The sequence below is a fragment of the Dromaius novaehollandiae genome, chromosome 27 (assembly GCF_036370855.1).
Source record: "Dromaius novaehollandiae isolate bDroNov1 chromosome 27, bDroNov1.hap1, whole genome shotgun sequence".
Lineage (NCBI taxonomy): Eukaryota > Metazoa > Chordata > Aves > Casuariiformes > Dromaiidae > Dromaius > Dromaius novaehollandiae.
In genome coordinates, this window is record NC_088124.1 from 5,984,242 (window position 1) to 6,012,139 (window position 27,898).

A 27,898-nucleotide genomic window follows, 5' to 3' on the forward strand; every position below is an offset into this window, starting at 1 on the left:
TTACATAAGGCATTAAAATTTTGGGCACACAAATATTAAATAACAAGTCACAAAGCAGAAACAGACTCTTTCTGTTGGATCCTTACAGTGGGTTAATTTATCCTGACCCCAATTCCATTCGTGAGGCTGCTGCACACAATGATTTCTATTTCGGAAGTTGCAGGAAGTTAACCTACAAACTCAGCGCTGGGTGGGGACTCGGGGATTTATGATGGCAGCCACTCTGGTTTTTATTGTCTCAGGTGTGCGCAAAATGACGTGAGATGTTGTGCTTCATGCGACACTGGCCTGAGTTAACCTGTAGCCCTATTTTCCATATGTAACCATGGTAACCTGAATTATCTTGCGGAGATGCACATTAGCCCAATGGTAATAACACCCTGTTTGTCACAACTGTACCTCCAGCCCCACCGTTGGGCATGCTTTCTTAATATGCACATCTGCATTGCTTGAAACTGCAGAAAAGAGAGGTCATATTTGCAGGATTATGATTTCTAATATAAATCTAGCTAAGACAGAGTGGGAGGTGGGGAGAAGGAAGAGGAAGAGTACGAATGCCAGAGCAGTTCATACACAATACTGGCTCTCAGCAATATGATTAGTTACTTGGCAACCAGCAAAAGGTGTGTCAGAGTAGATGGGACACAAACACACACACCAGCTCCAGCAACAGTTCAAGAACGGAGGAGAGGAAACTCACAGTTAATACGGCTCACCTAATTTTGCCATGGAGCAGTTAAAAAGAAAGAATTTAAAAAAAATCCCACTTGGAAACGGCCTCCCATGAGTGCATTATAAACTGGGATCATTTCATTCCTTTGCTGCCCATTTCTTTAAAATGTTCTTCAGGCAGCAGCATTTAGTATAATAATTGTGTTTGTTTGACAGAAAGAAAGTTACCTATGCTGAGCCTCTGCCTGCGTGGGAACTTTCAGAGGAAAGATGGCTGGGTGCCATGCCTGCAAATGCCTTGCCCATTAGGCCTACCTTAACAGATTTCACTGCTACCACTCCTCAGGAGGTACTGTGGATCAGGTTGATCATAATGGTTACTATTCCTCAAAAGATCAAGGCCTTCAGATTTTATAAAACTTAAATCATTAGAAAGGCTTTGCAAGACTACTGTGTTGCTTAATGAGACTGAGGAGAAAAAAAAAAGAAAGCATGCAAGCTTGCTGCACTTGTACAGAGTTATCAGCACTGAGAAGTCAAAAAGCCAAGTCAAAATCAGAGACATCTAACAGATTGTCTTCATAGAGTCTTTAAAAACAAGGTAAGAGGAAGAGATGCATGTATCTTAAGTACCAAAAAAGATACGGATTCTAAAATTATTATTGAATAGATTCTAACTTAGTAATATTAGGAGAAATGTTGTTTCTAAGCAGTAAATGACCTCTGAGCTAACACAGTCTTACACTGTAGCTGTGATAATCCTTGTTGCACTAAGACATCCAGACTTTAGTTCCAATTAGTTTTACATTGAGAGCCTCACCTCACACAAGAAAGCAAACATAAAACATACATATATTCTTTTGTAAACAGATAAACATGGTTTCCACATTCATTTTGGTATTGCACAGTAGTACTAAAGGGGCCAGTTTCATCTCTGAGGCAAAGAATTGCATAGGAAAGTAAAGGCTGGTGTAAATGAGCTATCAAGAATTATCTACACATGAACAAAGTTGCCCAGGAGATGCAGTGGGCACCCAATGATAGGCTATTAACTTTCAAGGACTAGCAGCCAAAGAAAGCAAAGCATGGGGAAACAGTGTGCTGGGAGTGAGAAACAAAAAAGTGAGATGTCAGCACAGGGTGGTAATTGTGCTTCCCAGTGCAAAGCCAGAAAGAAATTCTGCATGACTTGGGAGGGAAGGGGAGGCTGTGATTCTCACAGCAACATAAGCTTCAACCTTGCTGCTCCATTTTGATCAGCTTTCCTGTGGCCTCCAACCAACTATAAATCAGCAATAGAGCTTTTCTCTTTTTGAAAATGCTGTCTTGTGTTACTACAGACATCTACGTGATGGTTAGCTTTCAAAGAGGTAAACCTATGGCAGTGTAGAAGGTCCCGAATAAGTAGTCAAGCAGTCTGAAATGGGAGCTTGTGCAGGGAAGTGTCTTGGCATTTAAGACATCCCACTTAGACTCATTGATGGGCCTTGGGCAAGAAGAGGGAGGTGCTGAAGGGGGATAGAGGGAAGCAGATTGGATATGACAGGTGAAAATAAGGCCATCAGATGCACACACCACTGAGCCAAGAATCACTGAGACCTCAGTCTTGGTCTTCTCTGAGACACATGGTCTTTAATCAGGGCTACCTCACGGGACTTCCAGGATCCCAGATGGCTTGCTTTTCAGCTGGGAAAACTCAGAGTTGCTTTTGTTAGCATTTCCGTCTCTGACATGCAACAAACACCTTCTAAAATGTTATTCTGGAGATCTTCAGCTTGCTTTCTGGAAACTTGCAGAGTATTTCTTCACCTCTCTCAACTGCACTTGTAAGGTGAAATGTATACGCCATCTGCAATAGGAGTCCAGGTTCTTACAAAAACTAAAGACGCAGCCCTGCTCTTGGACACACAGCCCCAAAGGCTGCTAGTCATGGCTTCCAGCTTCGTCCAGGCTAGACCCTTAGTGATAAGGGATGCTTCTGATAAGACTCACAGTGATTTCTGTAAAGTTTCCTACTCATCATGGATTTGGTAAAAAGTTGTTTGCTTTGCTTGTGATCTCAGTTGTCCCAGATGCCTGAAGTTGAATTTAAAACTGTATTTTAATGGCTCATCTTTCAGCAAAGCTATACACGCACATATGCACTTGCAATAGTTCAGTTTCAGCTAGTGAACGCCGTTGGTATGGCCATTCCTGTGAACGGAGCTGCACGCGCCCTGCGGGAAAAGCCAGCCTTGTTTTGTTATTCCCTAACGTGTGGGAACGAGCATTTGTTTCTGCAGCCTTGACACTAAAACTGCCAACCCAGTGGCTGAAATCTGGGTTATACAATGCCATCACTGCCATGAAAAAGTGAGGTTAAGATTAGGTTATCAGAAATGAGAACTGATGATGGCCTACAACTGCCTCTGGAGGATGTTTGCGCTGCCTGTAACAAACTTTTTTTAGTACAGGTGTAAACTAAAATGCTTGATGCTCAAATGTACATAAGCACAGAGGCCGGAATGCTGAAAGTTTCTTGAGCTGTTCAGTGTGTTCACAAATGCTCTGGAAATCGAGTGCATAGTGAGTTGGCAACGTTTGCAAATGATACAAAATCAGTGAGGTTCCATGGTAAAACAGACTGTGAAGAGCTTAAAAAAAAAAAAGGATCCCATGACATGCAGTGCCTGGGCAAAAAAAAAAACTAACTAAATTCAGAATTTGTATGTTCAAAGTGATGCATGTAAATAAAAAATGCTCTTAACTGTACACCTTCAAGTGACAGATGGATTGGAACACAGAAGGTCCCCAGACAGCTAACTGCTGGATGTGGGAAGGACTGTAAATACCTGACTGCTTCTATACCCTTTCCCTAGGCTTTCCCTGCCAGGCACTGCTTACAACAGGATATTGGGCATGCTGGATTTGAGCTGTCCCAGCAGGGCATTGCTAATGGTCCTAACATTTGCATCATTCCACTTATGTGATAAACACTACTGAGTGTGCAGAATGACAGTCCACATTCACAGAGCACTGTGAAACCGTATGTTGCAATATAAACATACCAGAGAGAAGTTTTGTGGTGTATCAGGCCACAATTCATATTCATTTCACAGTCCAGTAGAGCAAACCCTGAAAACTGCACAATTATAACATTTTTAAAGGGTACAAAACCTACACTATTACATCTATCAATGCTTTATGAAAATAGCCTGCTGACTGGTATGCAATCTAAAGGTGACTGCATGAAAATGGAACCAGATTAGAAAGTATATGTGTGTGTGTGTGTGTGTGTGTGTGTGTGTGTGTGTGTGTGTGTGTGTGTATATATTTATATAGTATACACACTTAGTGTATGAGAAACACTAAGTTGTGCTTTAAGAACAGTTCTCTCTTTTCCAGAATGCTAACATAATTCCTAGAGCACAAGGAACAAAAGCTTTCTTCTGACAGAGTCTGTAGATACATTTTGAAGGGATCATGAGACAGGGAAATCCATCACATTTAGGTGACTGACAGTTTGAAGGGAGCTACTCGGAGTGGCCTGAGGTCTGTGGCTCCATGAGCTTTAGTGAGATGTAGTCTTTCGGTGACTGGAGAGAATGTCATTGAAGGAAACCGCTATAACCAAAATTGCAACACTGAGATGCCTTTTAAGTTTGGACCACTGCAGAGGAACAGAAACACAAGTTGTGTCATCAAGAACAGACAAGTTTGTTTGGAAAGACCTACTACCTTCTAATAGCATGTGGAAAAAAAAAAAAACCCTGACTTTCCATCTCCATGGTAACTTCTTTCTTAAAAGCACTTTTAATGCAATTTGTTTTCTGTTCTTGTGGCTTCTTTACTAGTTTTAGAATAGAGCAGTCAAGGCTGAAGTGCTGGTAACAAACCTACAGCAGGACAGCGGAAGAGGAACTGTGTCTTTGGCTACAAGTGACAAGTAGAGCTTTTGTCCCCTCCAAGGAGGTATCTGTGTTATCATCACTAAACTGAATATATGCTGAATGATTGCTGACCGCAGAAGAAAGTGAAAGCAAATTACCTCCAGAAGACTGCAAAAGGGGATCAACATTGCTCCAGCCTCTCCTTGCAGGTGGTGGTATGTAGTTACTTCTAGTAGAGGTGCCATCCTAGGATGGAGCCCTGCGGTTATATTCCAGAGAGCCTTGGTTTGCAATGGTAATATCATTTTAGATTATTATCCATGTCAGTCTTTGCTGCTCTTGGCTTTTCGTGTTACTTGTCTTCTCTTTTGCAAAGGCATGTTAAAAAGAGTTAAAAGGATGATGTAGTTTTATAAAACCCTCCTCTCATTTAACAGAGCAATATAAAGAAAGGGAATTATCTTGACTACAAGGCCTCACTCAAATGGACCCCGAACACAGCTATAGGATACTTTGCTAGCAACAGACAGTGTAGGTAAGAAACATTTGTCAAATGGGCAGTGTATGGAAACAAGTCTGAGCATAAGAAACTTAAGCCTCTTAAATATTAGCGTTCCAAAAATAAATACGTTTATATAATGATTGGGTCATTGCTGCAGAACACGGGAGTTTGCAGCATTGTACCAAAAAAGGCACTACGAAATTCCGACCTTGTCTTTTATAAAGGGCACTGAACCTCCTGGACCAGCAGACTCTGAAGTGTGCTACCTCGGACCATTTGGACTTTTTGCTCACTGATTGATTTTTCTCTCAGGCCTCTCGCCCCGTTAATATCCACACCTGCTGCACCAGCCTGACCTGCACTGCAGAGCCTCGTGCAAGGCAGCCGGATCCCACACGCCGGCCGGGCACTGCCAGGAGGGTGCTGACGAAGGGCCGCGCGCGGCAGAGGGTGCTCGCGGTTAGTGGGTGTCATTCCACCTGCTCTACGTACAGGGGTCTAGGCTTTCCTGGCACCTCAAAACAAAGGCCTGCTTTGGAAACTAACCCTAAAACTCGGATCCTGATCCTTTCTGCTCATTAAAACATCCGGTGGGGTGGATGGGGGTGGAAAAGCAAGAACGTTGACGCTAGTCCTCCTCGCTAAGTGTAATAAATATAGTCCATCCCCAAAGCCCTCTCCCAAAACTGTCCTTCCCTTGCACTATCCTTCATTGTGAAAACATTTTCAAAGGAACAAAGCCCATCTAGGTGCCCAGTCTCTCAAACACCATGGCATCTGGGTGTAAGGCTGCTGCTTGCCCCACTGAGAAGTGCAGCCCTCTTGCGCTTGTGAAGCTGCTCTGGAGAGCCTCCTTCTCTTGTCATGCAGATTGCTGCTACTTCGCTGGTAATGGTTGATGCTGCTAGCTGGGGTTGCATCCTGGCTTGGGGACCATTCTGTGGTGACAACAGCAGCCCTTAAGTGTCAGGCCCAGGGGATGGCTGGGCAGCGTTCTCTGCCTTCTCTGGGGAATAGATAGCGAACAGGGTGAGGACTGCGGGCTCTGAGCTGGGATTTGTGGATTTAAACAATGATGCAAACTGAACTTTTTTCTTTTCAGAATGAGGAATGAAACTGGTAACAAAGTAACAGGAACTCTGCAGTCACTCCAGAAAATAATGGAATGATGTGAGAGATTAAATATACCATGGTACACCTTCAGAAGAAAACGTATGCAGGAATGAGTCAGATATCACCAATGTTTTAGCTTTGTTAAGTAATACCATAGCAAGTTACATGTAAGAAAAATGCATATGCAAAATGTAGAAATTATTTTATGGAGCTTCTGGGCTGCAGAGTATCTCTGAAAAGCCTTCTAGAAAGCCTTTTACCATGTTACTAGACACACCTTTATTTATTATTTTTTAAGAAAAGAGCACAGGAGAACTTAATCCAAACTAAATATTTAACCAAATAGCAATTAACGAACAATGATCAATGGTAAACAGTCCTAGTCCCAGGCTGAACTGGGACTTTAGAGCCCATTTATCTGGGCTAAAGCTGCCCGAGGGGAAAAGCAAGTTTATTGAGTAAACTTTGCCTCAGCCACCTCGCTATAAAAGCTGTCTGCAAACAGAAACTACATCATATATTCTGAGAGAGAGAAAAAAAAAAGAGCAAGAACATAAGAATCCATTGCATGGAAGTTACGATGCTTTATGGAGCAATTATCCCTAAAATAAGAGCACAGAACACACAAAGCTGTAAAGCAGATGCTTTCAACCTTCAATGGCCTTGTCTTTAAATAGAAACAAGTGAGGCACCCCTTAAGTTCCACCCATTGTTCCCGTTTAGCCTTAAGGATCCACTAGGAAGGAGCGAGACCACGTGGAGTTTTCCTCCATGTGGACCCATTTGTCCAAACCTAACAGAATTCCGCTCGTTTCTTACCGCTGTTATTTTAAATCACCTCCCTCGCTCCAGGGAGGCGCAGCCAGCCCGGGGGGAGCCTGTCACCGAGACCCTCCAGCACAAAGCCCGCAGCATGTGCGCCAGCCCAGCCGCGCTCCGCGGGGCCTCCGGCTGCGGCTCGGGAGGCTGGAGGCCGCCGCAGCCCCTTCGCCTCTCCCCGCCGCCGCACGCTCATCCCACCCCCGGAGCTCGGGGCGGCGGCTCCCGGGGGGCAGCAGCCGGCAGCCCCCGAGGCAGAGGCGCGTGTGCGCGGCGATGCGCCTGCATCCAGCCTGCGCTCTCCGCGGGAAGGATGCGCTGACACCCGGCCGCGGGCGGGCGTGGGGCAAGGGGGTCCCGGGGCACCCGTGCGTGCGGCCAGGGCCCCGCGGCCCGGCTCCCTCCCGCCACCGCGCAGTGCTCCGCGGCCCCGCGGCGTTACCTGCCCGGCTGCGCCCGGCGCGGCGCACAGCATCCCCGGCGCAGCATCCCCGGCGCGCAGCATCCCCGGCGCGCAGCATCCCGGCGCGCAGCATCCCCGGCTCAGCATCCCCGGCGCGCAGCATCCCCGGCGCGCAGCATCCCGGCGCGCAGCATCCCCGGCTCAGCATCCCCGGCGCGCAGCATCCCCGGCGCGCAGCATCCCCGGCGCAGCATCCCCGGCGCAGCATCCCCGGCGCGCAGCATCCCCGGCGCAGCATCCCCGGCGCAGCATCCCGGCGCGCAGCATCCCCGGCGCAGCATCCCCGGCGCGCAGCATCCCCAGCGCAGCATCCCCGGCGCAGCATCCCCGGCGCGGCCCGGCAGTGCCGCAGCGGCCCCCGCGCTGCCATTGGCTGCGGCGGATGCAGCCCGGCCGCCCCCGCACCGGGCGGAGCGGGGCGGGGGCGGCGGCGCGGAGCGGAGCGGCGGCCCCTGCGCCCCCGCGGAGCAGAGCTGCGCGTCCGGGGCCCCCCCGCGCCGCGGTCCCCCCCCCCCCCCCCCTCCTCCGCGCGGACTACAGCTCCCAGGAGGCAGCGTGTCCCGGGGCAGCTCCGCTCCGGCCGCGGCGCCCGCAGCCGCGCGGTGCCTCCGCTCTTCGTGCGGGGACCCGGGGTGTCCCGCCCGGGGACTTCCAGAGGGACCTATGAAAGCCTTGTCCCGGAGAGGCCGGTCTATTCGGGGATCTTCTTTCACAGAAAAGCCGCAGGAAGAGAAACTCATTTCTGAAGGTCGGTTCCGAAATGCCGCTCGTTCCTCTCGGTTCCGTAGTTGCCGCGTGTCGCTGCGGCCCTGCGTGGCCGCCTTCCAGCAGCTCCGCCGTCGTTACTGGGAATTATTCTTGCTGCCTCTCGGGAAGCAGGGGGATAATCATCCCCATTTAACAAATGGGAAGTGCAGCATAGATTAAGTGATTTGCTGACAGGCACATAAGAAAATTGCACTAGTGAAGCGTTCCCCCAATTATGCCATCCTTGTAACTGCGTAATTTCCCTGTGTGATTCCAAACACAGAGCATATTCCCTGTGTAGAGGTTCATCTCTACCCGTAAGGCTTATGTCTGGCATTAGCAGGCACCCACGTCTGTGGCAGTACGGATTACCCTGGTCTTTATCCTGTCCGTTAGGGCAGGGGCTGCAGCAACACAGAGCCAAACGGCAGGGCTGCTGCCCCGGGAATGTGCAGTCCTTGGAGGGAGCGCAGTGCCGGCACGTCGCAGGACGCCGGCTGGTACCCAGGAGGGAGCGCGTGGCTCTGCGAAATCCCCCGAGGAGCCAGCACCCGGCCTCGAGAGAGGAATGGAGCTTCCTGGAAGCGGCCTGGAGTCCGGACGCTGTGGTCTCGGAGCGGTGCTGCCAGAGCGAGCCTCGGCATCCCCACCGGAGCTTCTGCAGAGGATGAGCTGGAGGGAGGAGGTCAACAGCCAGCACCGAGCGAAGGGGCTGAGATGGCACCTGCCCCCCCGCTCTGCGCCCCGAGCTGGCCGTCTGCGTCATCCGCGCGTGCTTTCCCGGCTGCCCTGTCCTCGTTGGAGTCGGCCCAGCCTCGTAATCTGCGCGGAGTGGGACTGCCGACGAGCGCTGTGATAAATTTAGAAAGAAATCTTTGTGTGGGCCACAGAAAAGCCACCACGGATTGCAGAATCCGAGATGAAACAGAACAGCGCAGATCGGTTTGAGTCCTCTTTGCCATTTGTGTCTCATGCATTTGGCCTGTGAAACGAGCTTTAATGCTCGGTTTCTTCCTGGAAAAGGCAGGAAGGACCCACAGGGATTTTAGGCGGTGCTCATGCCTCTGGCGCTTATAGCCCATGGACTCCTTAATATAAAAGCAGCCAGTTTTAACAAACATTAGCAAGAAAGGTTGTAAGGAAAGGCCAGAGGTCGTTATCTCTTAGCTGCTTAACTATCGGCTCTCGGCAGCGGCCGCTGCTCCCGAGCAGCATGTTCCAGGCGATGGGACATTTCTGCCAGAGCCTCTTAAAGAGCCAGTTTACCTTCACCCAACTTGTGTTTATATGCAAAAGTGGGGCTGGAAGTTTTGCTTAATTCCTCCTTCACCATCCTCAGGCTCCTGCCTGCCACACCACGATAGCATTGTTCCCTGGGAATTGCTTTTGCTATTCTTTTAAATTGTTTTTTAAACAAAAAAATAGTATTAGTGGTGCAAAGTCCCTCATGCAATCCTGAATCCAACACCAGTTTCCTTACTGAAAGTCTGAATATCGTTCAAAACCATTTGCCCATAAATTACACTAGTGTAAAAAAGGAAAAGAATTTTCTGAATGATTTTCCTTTAATAAGCTATTAAGAACTTGTACTGCTAATTAAACTATTAATTAGACATCTTATCATTCCTCAACACATTAGCATGTTGCCAAAGCAGCAACAAGCCTTTGGGGCAAGCAGAAAATAAGAGAAGAAAGAAGATGCGAACAAGAAGATTAAAAAAAAAATTCACAAGTAAAAGAACCAGCTATAGCAAATAAATAAGGAAGGTTAATGTATTGTCATTTACAGGGATTAAAAATATATATATAACCTAAAGATAAATTTACTAGGTAAAGGCCCTTGGGGCAGCTTATACATCTTATGCAAGACAAAAGAAACATCCTATAAACCTTTTCAAACCTTTTTTTTCTGCAGTTAGGGTGAGAAACCAGAACTAGTTTCCTTTTTTCCCAACAATACATTTTTCTATTAGAAAGCTAACAGAAGACTGTTTTTTTTTTCCAAGAAGAAAAATGTGTAGGATTTTCAATAGGAAAATCTTAAAGGCATGTGATTTCTCCATCTTATTCCACACCTCTCTCCCATAAAAACAACCCTCTCCCCAAGAAGCAGCGTGCTGGACTTGCCCAGTCTTGCCTCATCTGTTTTTAATGTTTAAAAAACTGTCAGAAACCTTCAAAGCCCTGCAGCAATTTGCACGCTTTTGCTGTACCCTAGGGAGGCGAGTGCTGCCTTCCCTTCGCCTGCGTGGGTCGTCCTCTCTCCCCGGACCGCCACCGCGCGTGTCACCAAGCAGTGCCAGGGGACCAAGCCCGCCGAAGGGAGGAGGAGTGGGGGCTTCACAGGCGTCTTTGTGCTGATCCTAGGGCAACACTTTCATCTACAGCCTCTGAACGTCAGGGAAAATCCAAGGAAACGTCAGAATAAAGATCTGGGACAAGATCAAAGTCTCGGCTCCACCACCCCAGGCAACACCCGTTCCCTCATCTGAGCCCAGTCTACCCTGCCGCTCCCCGCACTGTGTCTGCTGGGGGGATAAATAAAATGTGGGGATAAAATCGTGGGGGCAAATCGCTAGCTGCCATCTGACGTGGACAGGGCCTCTTCGTGTGCTGCACATGACCTTCTCTTTCCAACCAGTCGTGAGACCTGGGCATTCCCGCTGGCAGAGAGCGCCCTGAAAACCTTTCCCAAACGACAGACTTGGATAGTCTTTTCCAGAGAATACACGGGTGACAGAAAGCAGTGGGTATCTTCCCCCCACCCCCCAGGATGCTCAGCAGGTTCTGGTTTGTTAAAGTGCCAGGCACGGGAGGTTTTCCTCAAGCTAGGAGTGCTCTAAGTCTTTCAGAACTTTTATGGAAATAGTCTCTATATTTTTAATCATATTTGGCCTTTGCTCCCTCCTTCACGCTAAAACAAAATAATGACCTTGCTCTCTAGCTTCTTGAGAAGCTGTCCCCCTCCTCTGGGTAGGCAGACCCCTGCTCTGCGGATGAGTAACGCTCAGCGCGTTATTTAACACTTCGGCTCTCCCGGCTTTCGTCGGCTGCTCCCCGCCGGCTGCCTCGCTGCCTCGTTCCGTGCTGGGACTCCTCTCCCGGCGCGGCGGGTGCGAAACAGCAGGCAGCGAGAGGTGGAAACCCGGGGGGTGTGTTCGGGAACACGGCTCTCCCGCTAACAGCTCTTAACCCTGGCATTAATAAGAGCCGGGTGCCACCAGCCCCACGGTGAGGGCACGGGTCCAGCTGGCTTTCCAGGGAACCTGCGGCAGGGCAGAAGGGATCAGCTTTTACTGTCCCCGTTAAGGGTACCGTGGCGGTGCCCAGCCGTGCACGAGTAGGTGCTGTGATAGCACCGAGCAGATAGTCCCTGCCCGGAGAGCTTGAAATCTGGAATGGAAACAGCAGGTGAACACAGGAACACGAGACCGGCTCTGTTCATCAGCCCAAAGGTCCCTTCGACACTGCTTGTTTCGTCTGAGCGCGTTGAGTCCTGCCTTACGCTAATGAGCGCTCGTAGACGTCCCCATCCCCAGGTTTGCAACAAGAGCATATTAAAAGGTTTTCAGAGCCCAGTTCTTCAGCGTTTGTCTGAGAGTTTATCTATCTCAAGGGAAAGATGATCTCATTTACCACTGTTACTACAAATGAAAACACCAGCAAATTAAATGGATTTGCAGGCTAAGATTAAAGACAGAATTAAAACACCTGTGAAGTGCCAGTGATGGAAATAGTTGTAAATATACTTTCTTTTCTGAGGATGGAAAAGCTCTGAGCAAATGTTATTCCCTTTACTGGGAAGGCAAAGTCGGAAATATCAAATCATTGCAGGCAGATTATTAACACAGACATAATATTATGCCTGTTTCTTTCTCACTGGTAAGAAAAGGAGAAAAAAAGGAAATGTGCTTGAACATTACCCTTAATCAACTATGGAGACATCTTTATGTCCAGTTGATGACGAATGAGCTGTTGGTTGACTCAAAATTGTAGTATACCACCCCTGCGAATTCAGCTGGACCGGCAAAAGAGCCACATCCAGTTTAATTCCCGGGCCCTGGGCTGGGGATGTCCCCTCGCTGCAGCCTCACTGCTTTGCTGGGTCGATATTTCTCCCCTCAGTCACCTGAAGTTTATCGAAAGACATTATCAAAACCCTGCCATTTATGCATTATTTTTGCTTGGATTAAAAAGCTCGCATGGTCTTACAGCAGATGGTACAGCAAATATTGTAGAACTCCCACACACATTTTGGAGATTAAGGCATTTAACAAGCAGATGGAAAGAGGATTGATGAAAACTTCATTTTAGATGTTCGCTGTTCCTAGAATATGCGCTTTGAAGCCCACTGCCTGCATTGCTTCTTTCAAAATTGTGTTATGGGCACCACCTCGGCTAAATTGTTTGCACCCTGGGATGTAGCAATATATGCAATGCAGCAATACTGCTTGGTGTTGCCTCTGATAGGGAGCCACAGCCGTTACTTAAATACAAGTTTGACTCCAGAGCAAAGCATTAAATGTTTTAACAAAGCACAACCAGCAGATAGCAGCATTGTTTTATATATATATACATATATATATATATATATATCCCAGACTATTTCTACCGTGGTTTCAGAGTCATGCAGAAACCTTGGTGAATTCCAATCTAAGGACGTGATTCCTGCCCATTTCTGTGCACAGCGGGGGTGATGGGGATGCCGGGCAGTAATAGTCCCAGTCGGCTGGGCTGTGATGTGTGCTGAAGATTTAGACACATACCTCTTGTAATTAAGAGAAATAGTATTTCTATAGCCTCTAAACTAGATTGCATTGAACAAAGGACTGTATATCCATAGGGGGTAAACATTTCAAAATGAGTTTTGTGGAAAAAAAATTAACTTTTTCACAACAGGTTTAGCGGTTTCATCACGAAAGCAGGCTCTGACTTTGATTTCTGGTAGCTGTCACAATTCAGCGATGCGTGCTAGGCCTCTAACCCTTACATTTAGCACAACCCTGAAATAGAAACTTCATGGGTGTCTTAGAAGCGCTGGAGGATGGATGGCACCTGGAGAGCCGATCTTTTCCAGGGGCTTCCCAGGCACAGAGCTCTCCGGCATCAGGGCAGGTCTCACCAGCACTAAATTAATGAAAAACAAATTAACAACAAGAACAAACAGAGAAAGGAAGTACTTTTCTCTGAATTGGGACTTGCTGTTGTGCTGTGAAGGGCTTATAGCATCGAAGGGCAGCAGCTTCCTCTGCCGTCGCTCGGCTCGGAGGGTCGTGCGAGACAAGGGAGAGCCGCTGAGGGGACTGGTTAATAAGGCTTAATTAAAACTTGTTTGCTCTGATAAATTTGATCGGTTTCAGCAATACACAGCACAACCCGGCTTAAACTCACAGTAGCATTTTGTGGCAAGTCTTCATTTCTGGAAAAGCCTCGGGCTTCGGTCTGCAGGAGGACTCAGGGCTGCCAGGACCGGGCGTCGAGCTGCTGTTCCAGGCTGGGACCTGGGCAGGTCTCCCGATGGCTTTGTGACTGTAAAGACCATCTGCCTTCACCTAGCAGAAGTTCTGTGAGACTTAATACTTACAGATCACTTCAAAGCACCAGGATGGACTTATTATATATGGATTAAAAGCCTTGCACCCAGTTTTAAACCCTCCCGAAGGTTTTGTTCATGTTGCTCACATAAATTGCGTCATTTGACATTGAAACACGGCCAACTTTAGGCTGTAAAATGAGTGAGTTATATTTAACACCTCGTGTTTATATTTGCCACCCCTCCTCCCCAGGTTACACACCTCTCTCCAGGAGCAGAGCTGCCTTCCAGGCTGAACGAGGGTGGTGTCCAAATTAAACGAGCGTCGCCGTCTCCTCAGCTCGTTGCCTCGTCTGGAGCAGCTTCCATGGGATGCACGAGAGCCCGAGTGCCTGCGAGTGCCACGCGCGGGTGGTTGGAGAGACTCGTCCGGCTTCGCTCAGCTGCCGACAGCCCGGGAAGAGGACAACTGGCCCCAGCTCCGCCCGGGCTCCGCTTTCAGCGTCGCCCCTTTCTCCTCATTCCCTCTCCTCTGCCAGGGTTTCGGTTTCTCAGACGACCATCGCCTAACCCCTACGAGCCAAAGAGCACAGCGTAGAGCGTTAGGCAGAGATGCCTCAGGCACAGTTGGTGCTTTTGTGCTGTTATTTTTGTCACCAGGTCATTTCATGCCAGTACGAGGGTCCCCACCAGCTAGAGAAACTATACGTGCACCGTGTGGGAGCAGGACGGCTTGAGAGCAGGGACCGGGCGAGAGGCCTTGCGTCAGCCTTGAGCCATGCCACGCCGGCAAAGCCGGTTGCGGTCAGAAGTTGGAAGTGATTTAAAGAACGCGAATAGAAATAAAGGAAAAACACGAGGCACGAAAGGCACCGTGCGCTTGCAGGCGGCGAGATGCTCCTGGGGAAGGAGGGTGCCGGGCGCTGCTGGCAGCGAGAGCCGATGGCGAGCTCTGCGGGGAAGGCACGCAAGCGGCTCGACAAGGAAAAACAACCCTTCGGTGTGGCCGAAGCTGGGCCTGCCTGTGTTTACACACGGGGGGAAGCTTCCCGGAGCTGCGAGCGCAGCCCTTTCCGGCGGGGCTCCCCCTCGGCCAGCACCGTCCCCGGCTGGCCACCACCACGCTCAGCGTTTCCGCTGCTGGGGAGGTGTTAGAAGCAGCTCGTGTTTTGCCGGAGCAATTGACTGTAACGCCATTGTCTCGGTTTGGCCGTTGGACATACCCTGAGCTGCGAAAAGTGCACCTGACGTGCGATTGCAGCTCTCATTTTTCATACAGCAAGTAGCGCTGATTAAATAAACAGTTGCCAGAAAAAAATAAAATAAACAGACTATTTTATTGAAAGCAAAGCATTTAAGAGAATTTCCCCGGCATTCTGCGGAAGCCACAGCTCGCAGGAGAGAAAGACTAGTTTTTCTGCATATATTCCACTTAGCGCCGGTCTTTAGGATTCACTGCAGGAAGCTAGATTACCATGGACTGCAATAAAACTAGCAGCAGTGGTTTCCAGCCGCGTTCAGTACCAGCCCAAGAAATAGCGGGGCTCACTGCACCAGGCAGCCCGGAGTGTGGTCAGGACAGCTGGTCCAAGCCGGGGGGATAAGCACGAGGAAGGGCTGGGGGGGGTGAACAGAGCCCCAGGGAGAATGAGGCCAGATCAGTAAAGCTATTCAGGCCCCCAATCTTCCCATTTTTGGTGTACTTCAGCCTCGCTGGAAAAACAGGAGCTGGATGAAGCTCTGCTTCCCGACAGGGCGAGCAGGACCGAGGGGACCTGGCCAAGGTTATCCAGAAGGACGGTGGCACAGCTGGAAGCACAGCCGCAGTTTGCCCCCAGGCCAGTACCAATCGCTTCTGAGCACGTCTCATGGACAGCAATGAAAAGCAGCCTAGATAAAACTGTTAAAAGACATGGGAGCGGCAGGAAGAAGGGATTTAAATGATCCGCATTGAATCCACACGTTCTGCTAGGGAGGATCAAGTCTGGACCAAGCGTAACCATGCCATGAGCAGCTCCCTCCCCTCCGGGAACTTCCCGTAATTCAGACAGAAACTTCCCGGTTATTCACTGCGAGGAGCATCGCGGGGCAGGACCCTTTCTGGCAGCTCCTGCAGGCAGCTGGGACGCTGGGAGAGGTTGCGGCCGCGGCTGGGCGCAGAGCCTCGGCGGTGTGGTCCAAGTCTCAGAAGAAAAGAGGTTAGATAAGAAAGTCATCCTAACCTCTGAGCTGCTGTTCCCTCTCCTACGCTGTACGTCAAGTTAAAACACAAATGCTCCGAGGCCGGAGGCGTCCCTGGCCGTTGCACGGAGCACGGAGCGGGGAGCCTGGGTCTTGGCGGGAGCGTTACACGTGCGGCCGGGACGCATCCTCACCACGACGCTGGCACGCTCCGGCTGCCGGCTCAGCCCCCGAGCCGCACGCCAGCCTGGGGTCTGCAGTCCCACGTATTCACCCAGCAGTAAGGTGGGCCTCTTAAAGATCATAAAATAAACAAACGAGGTTTAATAATTAAATGCGTTTCACTTGTTCGGCCAGTGTGTTTGTTGAAAGACAGGGAAAACGCGCAAAGAACACGCCACGGCTTTTAGTCCTAGTATTTGTGCTGAAAAGCAGCGGCTCCGCGAGGCGTTGGCCTCTCATCGCGCTGGCGTGCGGCGCAGCCGGAGTCACGGCTCCCGGGGGGATAAACGGGCTGTTGTTCCAGGAACACAGCGGAGAAGTTGATTTTTAATGCTGTTTTTTTTCAATGGAGATTATTTACAGTTAGATTTGGAGAAGCAACTCACACAAACAAAACCTAAAATATTTTAAACCACATTTAAATGACACCTGCACCCAGCGAACAGCCCCAGATGATGCAGAGGGGACATCGCTGTCGCTCCTTTAAGCAGTGTACCAAAGAAAAGCCTTCCCCTCGGATACCAGGGTGTCCCAGCACGGAGGAAGGGCTGCCGGAAATTCCCTAGTGAGAGGGCAGATCAGCTCCACGGCTCATTTTTGTTCTTTTTTCTCGTGTGGAGGTCGCTACTGGCTCCGGCAGAGATTATGGTGTGAGTCATGGCCTGCGGTCTTACGCCGTCCGTGCCGGGCTTGCAGGACTGTCTTTGGCTCCCCGAAAACAAACCGCGCTTCCTTGGGACAGCGGGAAGCATCGCCCTGAGCCGCACGCTGCCCTTCCCACATTCCCGCCCGGGCTTTCCGGGGAGGAGGTCAGTGCCAGAGGACCCGCGTCCGAGGGACCCGCCTGGCGCCCGGCAGAGCTCAGCCTCCGCCAGCACCCGCGGGGAGCGGGTTCATCCGACAGCCCCAGTGCAACCCCCCCGACGTCCCGAGCCCAGCACCGCCGGCTGCGTTTGCAGCACTGGTGTCCCCCGGAGCAGGATCAGTGCAGAACTGGGACTTGCTCCTGCTACGAGGATTGCAGTGCCGGCCTTTTGCTGCTCAAGCGTGAAAAATACTGTTTTCATGTACCCATCCCTGAATGCAGAGGGAAAAACATCCATGGCACAACTAAGGGCTCTCTTTAGCAGGATATACCTATTTTTCCTCATTCAGTTGGGAGTCCTTTGGCATCTTTTATCCCCAAAGTCCTACACTAGGTCACTGCTCTGGTTGCTGCTTGTGTCGCAGGAGCAGGTGACAGGCCTGCAAGCGGGGGCACGTGCAGAGCCGGTTGAAGCGGTATCAGATGTTCTCTGTCTCACGTGCACACCTGAGTGATTGATTACCTGCTCTGTCTTGTCAAACACTGTCCCGAGTCCCTGAGATGAAGAGACCAGGGAAGATTTTACTGTAAAACAACTACCTGCATACTGGTAGGATTAAAAAAAAATGAGTTCAAGAGCTATTCACATGTCAACCTTCAATTCCATGTGGAGAGCTTTACACATAGCTCAGGAAGCTCTGCAGGAGCAGGAAATACTAAAAAAGACACAAAGCACAAGCAGGGGCATTAAATGCTTGACATTCTTAAGAAAGAAAATAAATTCTGCACTTAAATGTAAAGACGAGATTAAAACCAACTCTTATATCCAAAATTCCCTGAAACCTGAGAGAGTTTTGCCACTGAAACCTTCATTTAACTATTTTAATCAGCCTGATTCCCACCAAAATTTTTGGTTGTTTGGGTCAAGCTTCAATCTGTCTCCGCTTAAAAGCTGTTCGGTGGCTAAGCGGCACCTGCGTTTCTCGTTACGCTCTTTTAACAGCAGAAGCAGAGAAGGGCAGCACAAAAGCTCCCGGCGTGGTCAGCGGGTGAGCTCGTGGGTGAGCAGGTCCTCGGTAGCGCTGAGTTTCGTTGCTTTGGGCTGCTTTGAAAGTTCTTCACAGAAATAAAGGTCTGCAAGGCCCTGACTGCCCCCGGGGAGGTCTTGCCGTCCCTGTCCTCGCCGCTGCCCTGGTCGGTCTCGCCGGCGAAGCGCGGCTTTGCGCCGGTCACATCGCGGTGTCGGCATCGCTGTGCTGCTTGGCCGAGCGCCCGTTCTTGGAGGCTGCCCGTCCCGTCCCGTTCTCCCGAGCCCCTCCGTTGAGGTTTGGCTTCTCCCGCAGCTCGGCTTGCTCACGGGAGGCCGTCATGGTCATCGTGTTGCCCTGGCTGCCGCTGTCCGTGTAGTACGGGTCGTCGCCCTGCAGACAACAGAGGCAGCGTTAGCGATGGGCACGGCCGGCAGCGCCCGGCTTTTCTCCCTGACCTGGAAAGAGAAGCCGCGAGGTTGTTGTTCCCTCCAGGCAACCAGGCCTTGACCCATCCCTGCCTCCAGGGTTTGCAAGCCCGTCGCAGAGCAGCTCTGCTTTCACCTCGGCCGGGCGAGAGTCGCTGCCGGACGGGAGCGACGGGAATTGCCTGCGGCACGCTAACCGCCATGCAGGGCTGCGCTCCGGCTCCGGCATCCGCAGGTCGCTGTGCTGGTACCCATCAGGCAGCGACGCGCTCGCCGGCTTGCTACGAGGGCTGCTGCCAGGAGCAGGTGCCTCCGGAGAGCACGGGACTGGGGCCCCTTCGCTGACCCTCGCTGTGGCAGGGAGACGCATGCATCATCTGGAAACTGGATTAAAGCTGCCCCGTGTTTACACAGACGGCTTCACCCCACGGGCACTCCTGGGCTTTGCCTTGCAGGAGGCAGCGCTCGGCAGCCCGGCCCCGATGCCCCTGCCCTTTACCCAGGCACCCGAGCTGGCATTTAACGTGCTGGCAGCATCTTTTTGGGCACTAAATCTAACGGTCCCTGAGCGCGGCCGTGCCCGCCCCACGCTCAGGGCAAGGGCACCCGCACGGCCCGTCTCCCCTTCGGGGGGGCTCGCGTCCCCGCGGGTCGCGGGGGAAGACGGCATCCTCGAGGCGAGCCTGTCTGAGGGGAGGAAGAACAGAAAGAGTGAAATTTCTTTCTCTTTCTTTCGTGATATATTTTATTATCATTATTAGTTAAGTGAGGGGAGAAACGACCTTTATTACAGCACCAGTACAAGACAGACGCGTAACCCGTTCTTAAGTGCTGTGAACGAAAGTTGATGTCACTTTTAGTGACAAATTCATAGGGTTTCGGTGTCCCTGGAGGGGCCTTGCTGGATGAGTTCTTACTGCTGAGCAGAAATAAGCGTTAGAGCTGGAAGGAATAGAGAGAAAGGGGCAGTTTTCCCAAGCGAGCAATGAACAAGTTAATTTTAGACGGGAAGGGACATTTCCTTCCGCCCGCTCTGCCCTGGGCTCCCGGGGCCCCGCTCGTGCCTGTGGCTCCCCGCCCAAACCCGCCGTGGGCACGAAGTCTCTGAGCCCCCGGGAGCCATCGCTGATGCCCTTCGGAGCAGGGACGGCATCGCCGACCCGTCTTGTTGCACCCAGCGATGCCGACGCACGCGCGCGGGACCGGAGGGGGTTACGGGGCGCCCGGCTCCGCGTGCCTCCCGGCCCCCCCGCCGCCCTCCTGCCCGGCCGCTGGCTACGCGCTGCTCTGCCACGCGTGAGCACTCACCAGCCTCTCCCCCACGGGGCTCCAGCTCCGCCGCTTGGCGAGGAAGTATCCGGCCAGGCCCAGAAACGCCAGCAAGAGCCCGGACGTGACCAAGGCGATCAGCGTCTTCCGAGAAAAGTCCTGGTGGCTCCTCACGCTGCCCCGTCTCAGGGATTTTATTCCGAACTGGAAAAAAGAACACCGGAGCCAAGAGTCTCACAAACAGGAAAGCTGTGCATCTGCCGCACGCTGCTGCTCTTCACCTCCTTTTCACGCGCCTATAAACAGAGCCGGGCTGCCCGGTCCCCGTGGCCCCCCCCGCCGCGGGACGGCACCCTCCCGCTCGCCTCCTCGTCGCCTTCTGCAGCCCACTGAGATTTTCCTCCTTGGACAAGGGTGCTCTGGGTCCGGAGACGGAGCACGTGCGTCTGCGCGGATGAGACGCTGCCGTGCGCTGCGGGCTGCCACTTACCCCGGCACCCGGAGCTCAGTGTTACGGGCTGGCAGCAGCCTCACTGGAGTGCTCAGAGGGGGATGAATTAATATCAGCGTGGTGCTTCGAAGATGCAGCGTGCCAATTACGTGCCAAGGGTTATCATTGGGGCTCTGGCGCTTTTTTTAGAAAATGCTACAGAATTTTGCACCAGCCATTTCGGGCATCGCTGCCTTCAGTATTCATAATAGCGGTGCTACAGTGCTGCTGTTTGCAAAATGTTAAAATAGAGAGTATGTCCTGGACGTTTTGCAGAAATGAATTAGGATTTTGGGTGTCCAACCTGAGAAGCATCTGGGAGGTCTTGCGTTCAAAGGCAACAAGGGAAGGGGTGGCACCTTCCATCAACGCGAAGGGCTGGAACCATCTCACACACCAGCAGTCAACAAGGGAGACGGGTTCAGAGGGAGCCATCCGAGACGGACTGCCTTCTCCAGCCATTCAGACCACCCAGCCTCCCCAGCAACGCGCTCAGAGAACTTACCTTCTCCCAGTGAGATTCCCGGAGCATATCTGTAGCAGGATCTGCAATTTTTGAAACAGGAAAGGGATGTTACAGGGAGGGCGATGCTGCAGACCTGGCCATGGCTGAATGCAAGGAAGCCCCTTCTCTGCCCCGGGGGCAGGACGATGACCCTGCGGCTCTAGCAAGGCCCAAGAAGAAACAGCAGTAGTTGCCAAGAGACGTCTTCTTCCAGGATGTAACTGAGGGTTTTGTGTCCTACAGCCCGTCCCCACAAACGGTCCCTACGTGCCCGTTGCCCACAGCACCTCCATGACAGCCAGAGGGATTAATCCAACTGACCTCCTTCTCCGACCAGGATGAGCAGCATGCAGTGACGGTCCACCTCGGATTTAGCGAGCTTGATCTGGCAGGGGGAGGGAACACGGTGCGCGTTCTCTTCACATATTGCGCTCCATAAGGCAGAGCCCTTCATCTCCAAAAAATGTTTCTGCAGGATTTTGAGACAAGCAGCCGTTAAACCAACCAACCAGACTAATTCTCCATTTCAATTATACCGAAGACGCATCTTCTACTTGTAATGTTGTGCACACACACGTTGTGTTTTGGTGGCTTGTCAGTGCTGTGCAGAAGCAATAACATCTAGCAAACCGAGCACTGGACGGGGGGGTCAGACCTTCGAAGCCCAGCTCGTCACTGCTTTGTGCACTGGTACCCACACCTCGCAAACTGAGGTGTTAACACTTGTTTCTTAACTCTACGATAAATAAATGAATAAATAAATGAAATGGCGATACTATTAGCAACTCTTGCAAATGTCATTTAAACAAGGCTAAATTTAGCATCTGAATTGCCTGGGCCAGCCCCTCCGATTTTTGGAATGAAAAAGCAGCCTGAAGAGTCCCTATTGTTCCAGCATCCCAGGCATCTGGGAAAGGAGGGAAATAACAAAGAAGCAGCTAGCTTTCCTGTTTAGGAAATGTCTTTAGTGTTTTCGCTAGGTCGCTGATCAAAGGCTGGGGAAAAAAAATACAGATTTCTCACATTTTAGAGCTGAACTGACTCTTGGGTGGAAGAGGAAGAGGAGCCGCAGCCTTTCCCTTCTGCTAGCCAATGTGTGTGTGTGTGAACCAGGACAGGCTTCTCCTCGCATCTATCCGCCAGCACAGGCAGCCTTGGGGACAGAGGCCAAATAATTGGCTAAAACGGGTTATCAGCTTCCCCAGTCTTCCCCCAGCCTGGGACCTCTTTTTCCCCCCAGGCAGAGGCCGGTCCCAGGTGAAGCCGGGTCCTGGCAAACTCCGGCAAGGAAGGGCTGTGCCGCGGGGAGCAGGTCCTGCCCGGTCTGCAGCACCCTGCGGAGCCCGGCCCTTCCAGACCGCCCCGCGCTCTGGAGTGGAATCATCTCGGTATCGTGCGCGAATCGTCACATACTCTTAGCTTACAAAAATGCAGAAACGCGTCCATGTGAGAATAACAAATAAATCATTTTCAGCTGTTTCTGCAGAGCTTGGCTTGGGCTTAGGGAAGCCAAGACGGAACAAGAGGCCCAAGTGTGTATTTTCCTTTCTCTGCCGTGGAAAGAACTCGTTTGCGTGTCAGAGTTTCCCTTTGCAATTAGCAGAGCTGCTGCCAGCTCATTGCTCATTTGCTTTGGGAAAAGGCAGCAGGAAGGAGAGACAGGGCACAGACCCTCCTATCTGCTCCCAGCTCAGACGCTCTTATCTGTTTCCCAGGTCCTAACTAACATCACGGCTCCGGCTGAGCCGCTTTTTCCCCCTTGATGATTAGTTTAGGTGGAGGCACGAGGCGAGGCCTGCGGTGGGATAAGAGCGCCCAGAAAACAGGGCAAAAGTGCTGCAGTTTGACTCATTTCACACGGGGGGGGGGGGGGGGTAAGAGTGTGCGCAATCAGATATGGCTCTATAATAAAGTCTGGATAATAAATATGCATCTGTTTGTATATATATGTATATGTGCATATAACAGATGCAGAATATATGCCGTATGTATAAAATCCGCGCCCGGGAGACGGTGCCGCTGCTGCTAGATGGCCCCTGCGATCAGGCTCACTTACTCCCGGGGGAGTTTGGACGTGAATTCTCGCTAAACTGCAGCCGCCATAAACACAACCAAGTCTAAATGCCGGTTAACAGGCAGTTTACAGGGAGAAGGCAAGCAAGAACTCAGTCGTCCTAGGCGGCCTCAACCTGGCTGACCACAAGAGGTAAAATCAATGCTCGGCGTTTTGCACCGGGGCATGGCCAAGGCTGCCGTCCCGCGGCATCCGACACCGGCCGGCTCTCGCCGCTGCGAGTTAAACCCCGCGGTAGAAGGTTTGTTTCTCCCCGCCGCGGTGCTGCCGCTGCCGCTGGCACTCACGCAGCTGGGGGCCTCCGGGAGGTGCAGGCAGATGGCCCCGGCGTCGCCCACTTCCTTGACCTGGTGGCAGGTGATGGGCTGCAAGGCAAGCGACGGCGGGCGTTAAACCCCGGGGTTCGGCAGAGCCGCGCGGCCAGCCCCTGCGGCTCCCACCGCCCCCGCAGCTGCCAGGCTCGGCTCATGCTGCGGTTTTCTGGGCTGCGTTTTATAACCGCACCGTGAAAGAGATGACTGCGCGGGGGCGGGGGGGGGGGGGCTCGGCCCTGCCTGGTCCTGGGTCTTAGGGGCGATCGTGCAACGCGAAGGGTATTGCAGTGGGGTGTTGCAGTGGGGTGTTGCAGTGGGGTAGTGCAGCAGGGTATTGAAGTGGGGTATCGCAGTGGGGTAGTGCAGTGGAGTATTGCAGAGGGGTATTGCAATGGGGTATTGCAGCAGGGTAGTGCAGCAGCGTACTGCAGTGGGGTATTGCAGTGGGGTAGTGCAGTGGGGTATTGCAGTGGGGTATTGCAGTGGGGTAGTGCAGTGGGGTATTGCCATGGGGTATTGCAGCAGGGTATTGCAGTGGGGTATTGCAATGGAGTATTGCAGTGGGGTACTGCTGCGGGGTATCGCAGTGGGGTATTGCTGCGGGGTATCGCAGTGGGGTATTGCTGCGGGGTATCGCAGTGGGGTAGTGCAGCGGGTACCGTGGACCCCCCCTCACCTTGGAGGCGTTGCGAGCTCTGCCGCCGGGCGCCGCGGGAGCGGAGGTGGCCGTGTGCCCCGGCGTGGTGGGAGAGCTTGGCAGCGCCGACCCCGACGTCGCGGGTGCTGCCGTGGTGCCGGGCTGCGCCGTGGGGCTGTGCGTCGCCGCGGGGGGCCCGCTGCTCGTGTCCGGCCGGGTGCTGGGGGGCCGGGGGGAGGTCTGGCCGGGCCGGGGGCTCGGCTGGCCCGTGCTGTGTGCCGTGGAGGTGGGGGCCGGCGTGGGGGGTCCCGCTGCAGCTGGGGGTTGAAAACACACGTGAAAAAGGTCCATGAAAAGCTTCAGCCCCCCAAAAGCAGCGCGGGGAGCAGGGCCCGCGGTTACCGGTGGTCTCCCGCGCCGGCTCGGCGGTGCTCGATGGGCTGGTGGCCGCGCTGCTGCCGCTCGTCCCCGTCCGAGGCGTCAGGGCGGTGGTGGGCTCATCCGTGGGGCTGCCGGCGGCTGGGCCTGGGGGAGAGCAGGGCGTCAGGCCACGACCCCCCCCAGCCTCCCCTTCCAGCGTGACCTCCATGACTCAGTGTAATGCTTCCCTTCCCCACTCTTAATCCCTTATTTTCCTAAGATCTAGCTCTGCTTTTCGCAGGCAGCCTCGGTGCCCACTCCAGGGCTGCCGCTGCTTCAGATTCTTATCCAGAGACTAAAGAGAAACCAATAAAAACTGCATTGTTTCATTCGTATTTCCCGGCGGGGTCCGGGCTCCAAGCAGAGGCGTCGCATCCCCCCGAGCAGCCCCCGAGGTCCAGCCCCGCCGCGGGTCCGAGCAGCGGCCGGTGCCCAGCGCCCGGGCGCAGACGCCTGCGCTTCGCCGTGCATCTCAGCGCTGCCCTGCGAGGCGGGTTTCTAAACCGGGACGTTCACGGTTTGTTGGAGCGAGTCCAAAGAACCTGGGCTGTTTTTTTGTATCGCCCCGGGGACGATGCTCGTTTCGGGGGGGGCCGCGCCGAGGGCCGGGCGCAGGTGCTTGGAGCGGGGCTTCGCTTCTGGCACGGCTTCTCTTGACGGGAAAGGTTCCTCCTCTCCAAGACAGCGCTCCGCTCCAAGCTGTTAAATCACCACGCTTTTCCAGCGAATTTCAGCAAATCGAAGCCAGGTGACATGACAGCGCGGCGCCGGGCCCAGCCTTGCCGTAGTGCTGGGCTCGCCTGGCCCTCGGCAGGAAACGTCGCACCACGCGAGCAGCGCAGCGCCTCGAACCCGACCTCCCAGCGCGCCCGGCTGCCTTTGAGCTGGTCCAGATGCTCGCAAAAACAACAGAGGTATTTTTAATTGCAGTCTGTTCACCACTGAACGCAGTAAATTGGAGACTGGGTTATTGCTCAGTGCAATTTGCAGCAAGGCCCGTCGTGTAATACCCCCTTTTCTTCCCCTCGGCGTAGCCTGTGCAGGCACTGCTGCACCAAGCACAGCCAAGTTCCGTGCAGCCTTCGGCCCCCCGAGGTCAATCACAATGCAGGTGGGAGCTGGGCAGCCCGTGCGGTGCTCAGCCCACGTGGGCTATTTATTGCACTGCACACTCTCGCTAGCTTTGTTAAACCTTGTCCATTTATTAGCATTAAGGGTTTAGGAGTTTAAGCCAATTCAGGTATTACCCACAGGGAACCCTTAATTTAGTAGTAACTGCACAAGCACGAGCAAACGCACACGAGCGTGCGAAGGTAACCACACTGCTTACCGAACCTGTGCCTCGCGAGATCGATTTTATTTCGCTCTTAAACAGCAAATGCTTCGGACATATATGGAAGGTTGGGGCTGGTGAGGGTGGGCGGATGGATGGAGGGACAGACAGAAGGACAGCGGGAAGGGCAGATGGATGGATGGAGGGATGGTGGGAAGGATGGATGGATGCATGGAAGGAAGGACGGCCGGAAGGGTGGACGACCTCGCCAGACCAGACGACGATGCTGGGACACATGAAACTGGCCATGAGAGCGGTGCCAGGTCACGGCCCCCCCCGCCCCGGTACCCCTGCGCCTCCCCTTGTCCTGCCGCCAGCAGGTCCCCAAAAGCTCAGGCAAACCCCAGAACTGAGTATTTCATGCCCATTTCTCCCCAAGCCAAGCTAGGCAGGGCTGCTTGCTCCAGGATTTGCTCCTGAGTTGAGCCAAAATTAGCGCTTATCCGGTGCCCGGGGGTCCATCCTCCCCCAGCAGCATCCCCAGGCGTCATCCGGCGCAGACCTGCCCCGGCCGCGGATCACGCAGCCTTTCCCCGTGAGACCATGCGGATTAGCGGCGGTGCTCGTGGCGGGAGGCCAGGGAGCCGTGCTGGGCGGCCAGCACCTCCGTTTAACCACTGCGACGTCCCAAAGACGTGAAGGTTATTGGCGCCTCCAAAGACGAGGGTGCTCGTTCTCCTTTTGGCTGTGCATCGCGAGGGGAAACCGCCAGCAAAGCGCCCGGCCGCCTTGCAGCATCGCGGCCCCCGTCCTGGGCCATGGCACGACGGCTCGGGCGAGCAACGCGCGCCGGCACAGAAAGAACCGTGCAGAAAACACCGTGAAGCAGAAGCACAAAACGCACCGAGTCTCCTCGGCAGAGCTGGGCGCTCGCATCCATGCGCGTGGGGGAAACCGCTGGCCTGGAAAGCCGCCGGCTCCTGGCTCTTCGCCCGGCACAGGGTGTAGCACAGCGTTGCTTCACTTTCTCAGCCCCTTTCTATTACCTCATGGCTGTTGGGTTCAGCCAGAAATGATAATATTTCCATAAAATATAACCCTTTCAAAAATACTATCTTGAGAAACTCTCTATATTGTTATTCATTTTTTTAATGTTATGAATATTCAAAGAACTAGAATAGGAGATTTTAATATTTATGGGGGTTCGTTTGATTTTCAGAAAATGTTTAATTTCTGCCACAAGACAAATTAAGGCTGATTTACCCCAGTGCAGGCTGAGAAATGCCTTGGACTGTAGCTGCACTTGCCAGTTCTGCAGGCTGCACTCGCATCCTCTCTTGTCATCTTTAACGTCTCCTTTTAGGAAGCCCTGGCAGCTTGAGTACCCTCCTTTTCGACTCACCAGTGTTTGCTGTTTGCACAGCATCCCTTCGGACGGGCTGGACGGGGCGGCTAAGGCAGCGCTGCTCTCTGTGCGAAATTGCAACCTGCCCCGGCTCCACTGACCGGGCGTTAACATGCCCCCCCCCCCCCACCCCCCCAGCTCGACGCTCCAGAAGTTGCAAAGTCGCCCCACGCACCGTTTTCGTGCCGCCCTGTTTCCCGGCGGTTGCACCGCTGCCACCGTCCTCCGCAGCCAGTACTCACCGCACAGGGTCACAGCGCAGAGGGCGACCCAGAGCAGCCGCCTCCCCCCCATCATCCCCGGGCTCGCGGCAGGCGCGTTGCAGCCCGTTGCAGCTCGCTGCAGCCTCGGCGTCGCAGGCGGCTCCCGGGGCTCCGCCGCGCTCGGGCAGCGGGTGCAGCTCCAGCCCTGCGTGCCGCGGCGGGGGGCTGCTCCGCGGGGCGTGCGGAGGTGGAGCGCGTCCGCCCCGGCGCCGCAGCTTTGCCCCGCTCCTTGCAATCGCTCCATCACTTAGGTAATTCTCTCCTCCCCGCTTTCCTGCCAGCACTTCCAAACAAACAAAAGCGCAACTATCATCTCCCCCCGCAGAGGAGCCCAGCGCCTCCGCTGCGCTTAACTCTTTCGTGAGAGCTGCTTCCTTTCGCATTAAACCGGAGGCAGAGATTAAAAATATGCTGCACTTAAAGGAGTGATTAGTGTCACTGATGCTGGTAGACTTCCCTCAAAGCAAATAAAATGCGATTGGAGCCATGGGGAGAGCCGTGGCCCCGAAACCCGATGTGGGAATTGGGAACTTTCTCAGTTAAAGTTTTCTCAGCTTGGAAAGTTAAGCGAGGGAGGCAGCGCGCGAGAGCCTGGCCGGCCCGGAGGACCCGACCCCAGCGGCTTCGCTCGCACAGAGGAAAGTTTGTAGGCAAGAACTTCTGCATAGGACCTGGAGCAGAAGAGGGATTGAGGCCAATAAATAAATCCCTGGAGCTCACGTCCATTAACAGCACGTTATAGAAACGCTGCTAACAGCACAGACACACCGGCTTCAGCTTTATTGTCAGGCTGGGCTTTACCAAGGGGAGGCAGTTGGCGCTGGCTCTCCAGCACGGGCAGCGTAATGTGGCTTTGAGAAATACGC

General features: G+C 53.0%; 2 protein-coding genes and 1 long non-coding RNA gene across 26 annotated transcripts in view; 2 read left to right on the forward strand and 1 right to left on the reverse strand.

Moving 5' to 3' along the window:
• Window positions 1–6,366, forward strand: part of LOC112990173 (membrane cofactor protein-like) — a 43,929-nt gene extending 37,563 nt beyond the window's left edge. For 12 of the 21 annotated variants that reach the window (XR_010385215.1, XR_010385203.1, XR_010385202.1 and 9 more), the window contains 2 exons: window positions 889–5,502; window positions 6,146–6,366. The gene's annotated coding sequence lies outside the window, so the exon portion shown is untranslated. The remainder of the gene's footprint in view (window positions 1–888; window positions 5,503–6,145) is intronic. The other 9 variants (XR_010385206.1, XR_010385214.1, XR_010385213.1 and 6 more) reach the window with 8 other exon arrangements.
• A 1,583-nt stretch (window positions 6,367–7,949) lies between these two features.
• LOC112990176 (uncharacterized) lies at window positions 7,950–14,917 on the forward strand. Its single transcript, XR_003261015.2, has 2 exons — window positions 7,950–8,186; window positions 13,972–14,917. It is a non-coding gene; the product is annotated as an uncharacterized LOC112990176 (long non-coding RNA).
• A 2,571-nt stretch (window positions 14,918–17,488) lies between these two features.
• Window positions 17,489–27,311, reverse strand: CD34 (CD34 molecule). Of its 4 annotated transcripts, none has more exons than XM_064498005.1 (8): window positions 27,012–27,309; window positions 24,074–24,196; window positions 23,711–23,988; window positions 23,008–23,085; window positions 20,968–21,115; window positions 20,647–20,687; window positions 19,691–19,855; window positions 17,489–18,347 (listed from the first exon to the last, which is right to left on the reverse strand). In XM_064498005.1, exons 1-8 carry the CDS (start codon window positions 27,274–27,276, stop codon window positions 18,156–18,158), a joined length of 1,290 nt encoding a protein of 429 aa, XP_064354075.1. In that variant the 5' UTR covers window positions 27,277–27,309; the 3' UTR covers window positions 17,489–18,155. The 4 variants fall into 4 exon arrangements, with proteins under 4 accessions (XP_064354075.1, XP_064354077.1, XP_064354076.1 ...); XM_064498007.1 differs by lacking the exon at window positions 17,489–18,347 and adding an exon at window positions 18,368–19,301 and having other exon boundaries at window positions 27,012–27,311; XM_064498006.1 differs by lacking the exon at window positions 17,489–18,347 and adding an exon at window positions 18,368–19,324 and having other exon boundaries at window positions 27,012–27,310.
• Window positions 27,312–27,898: the final 587 nt, after the last annotated feature.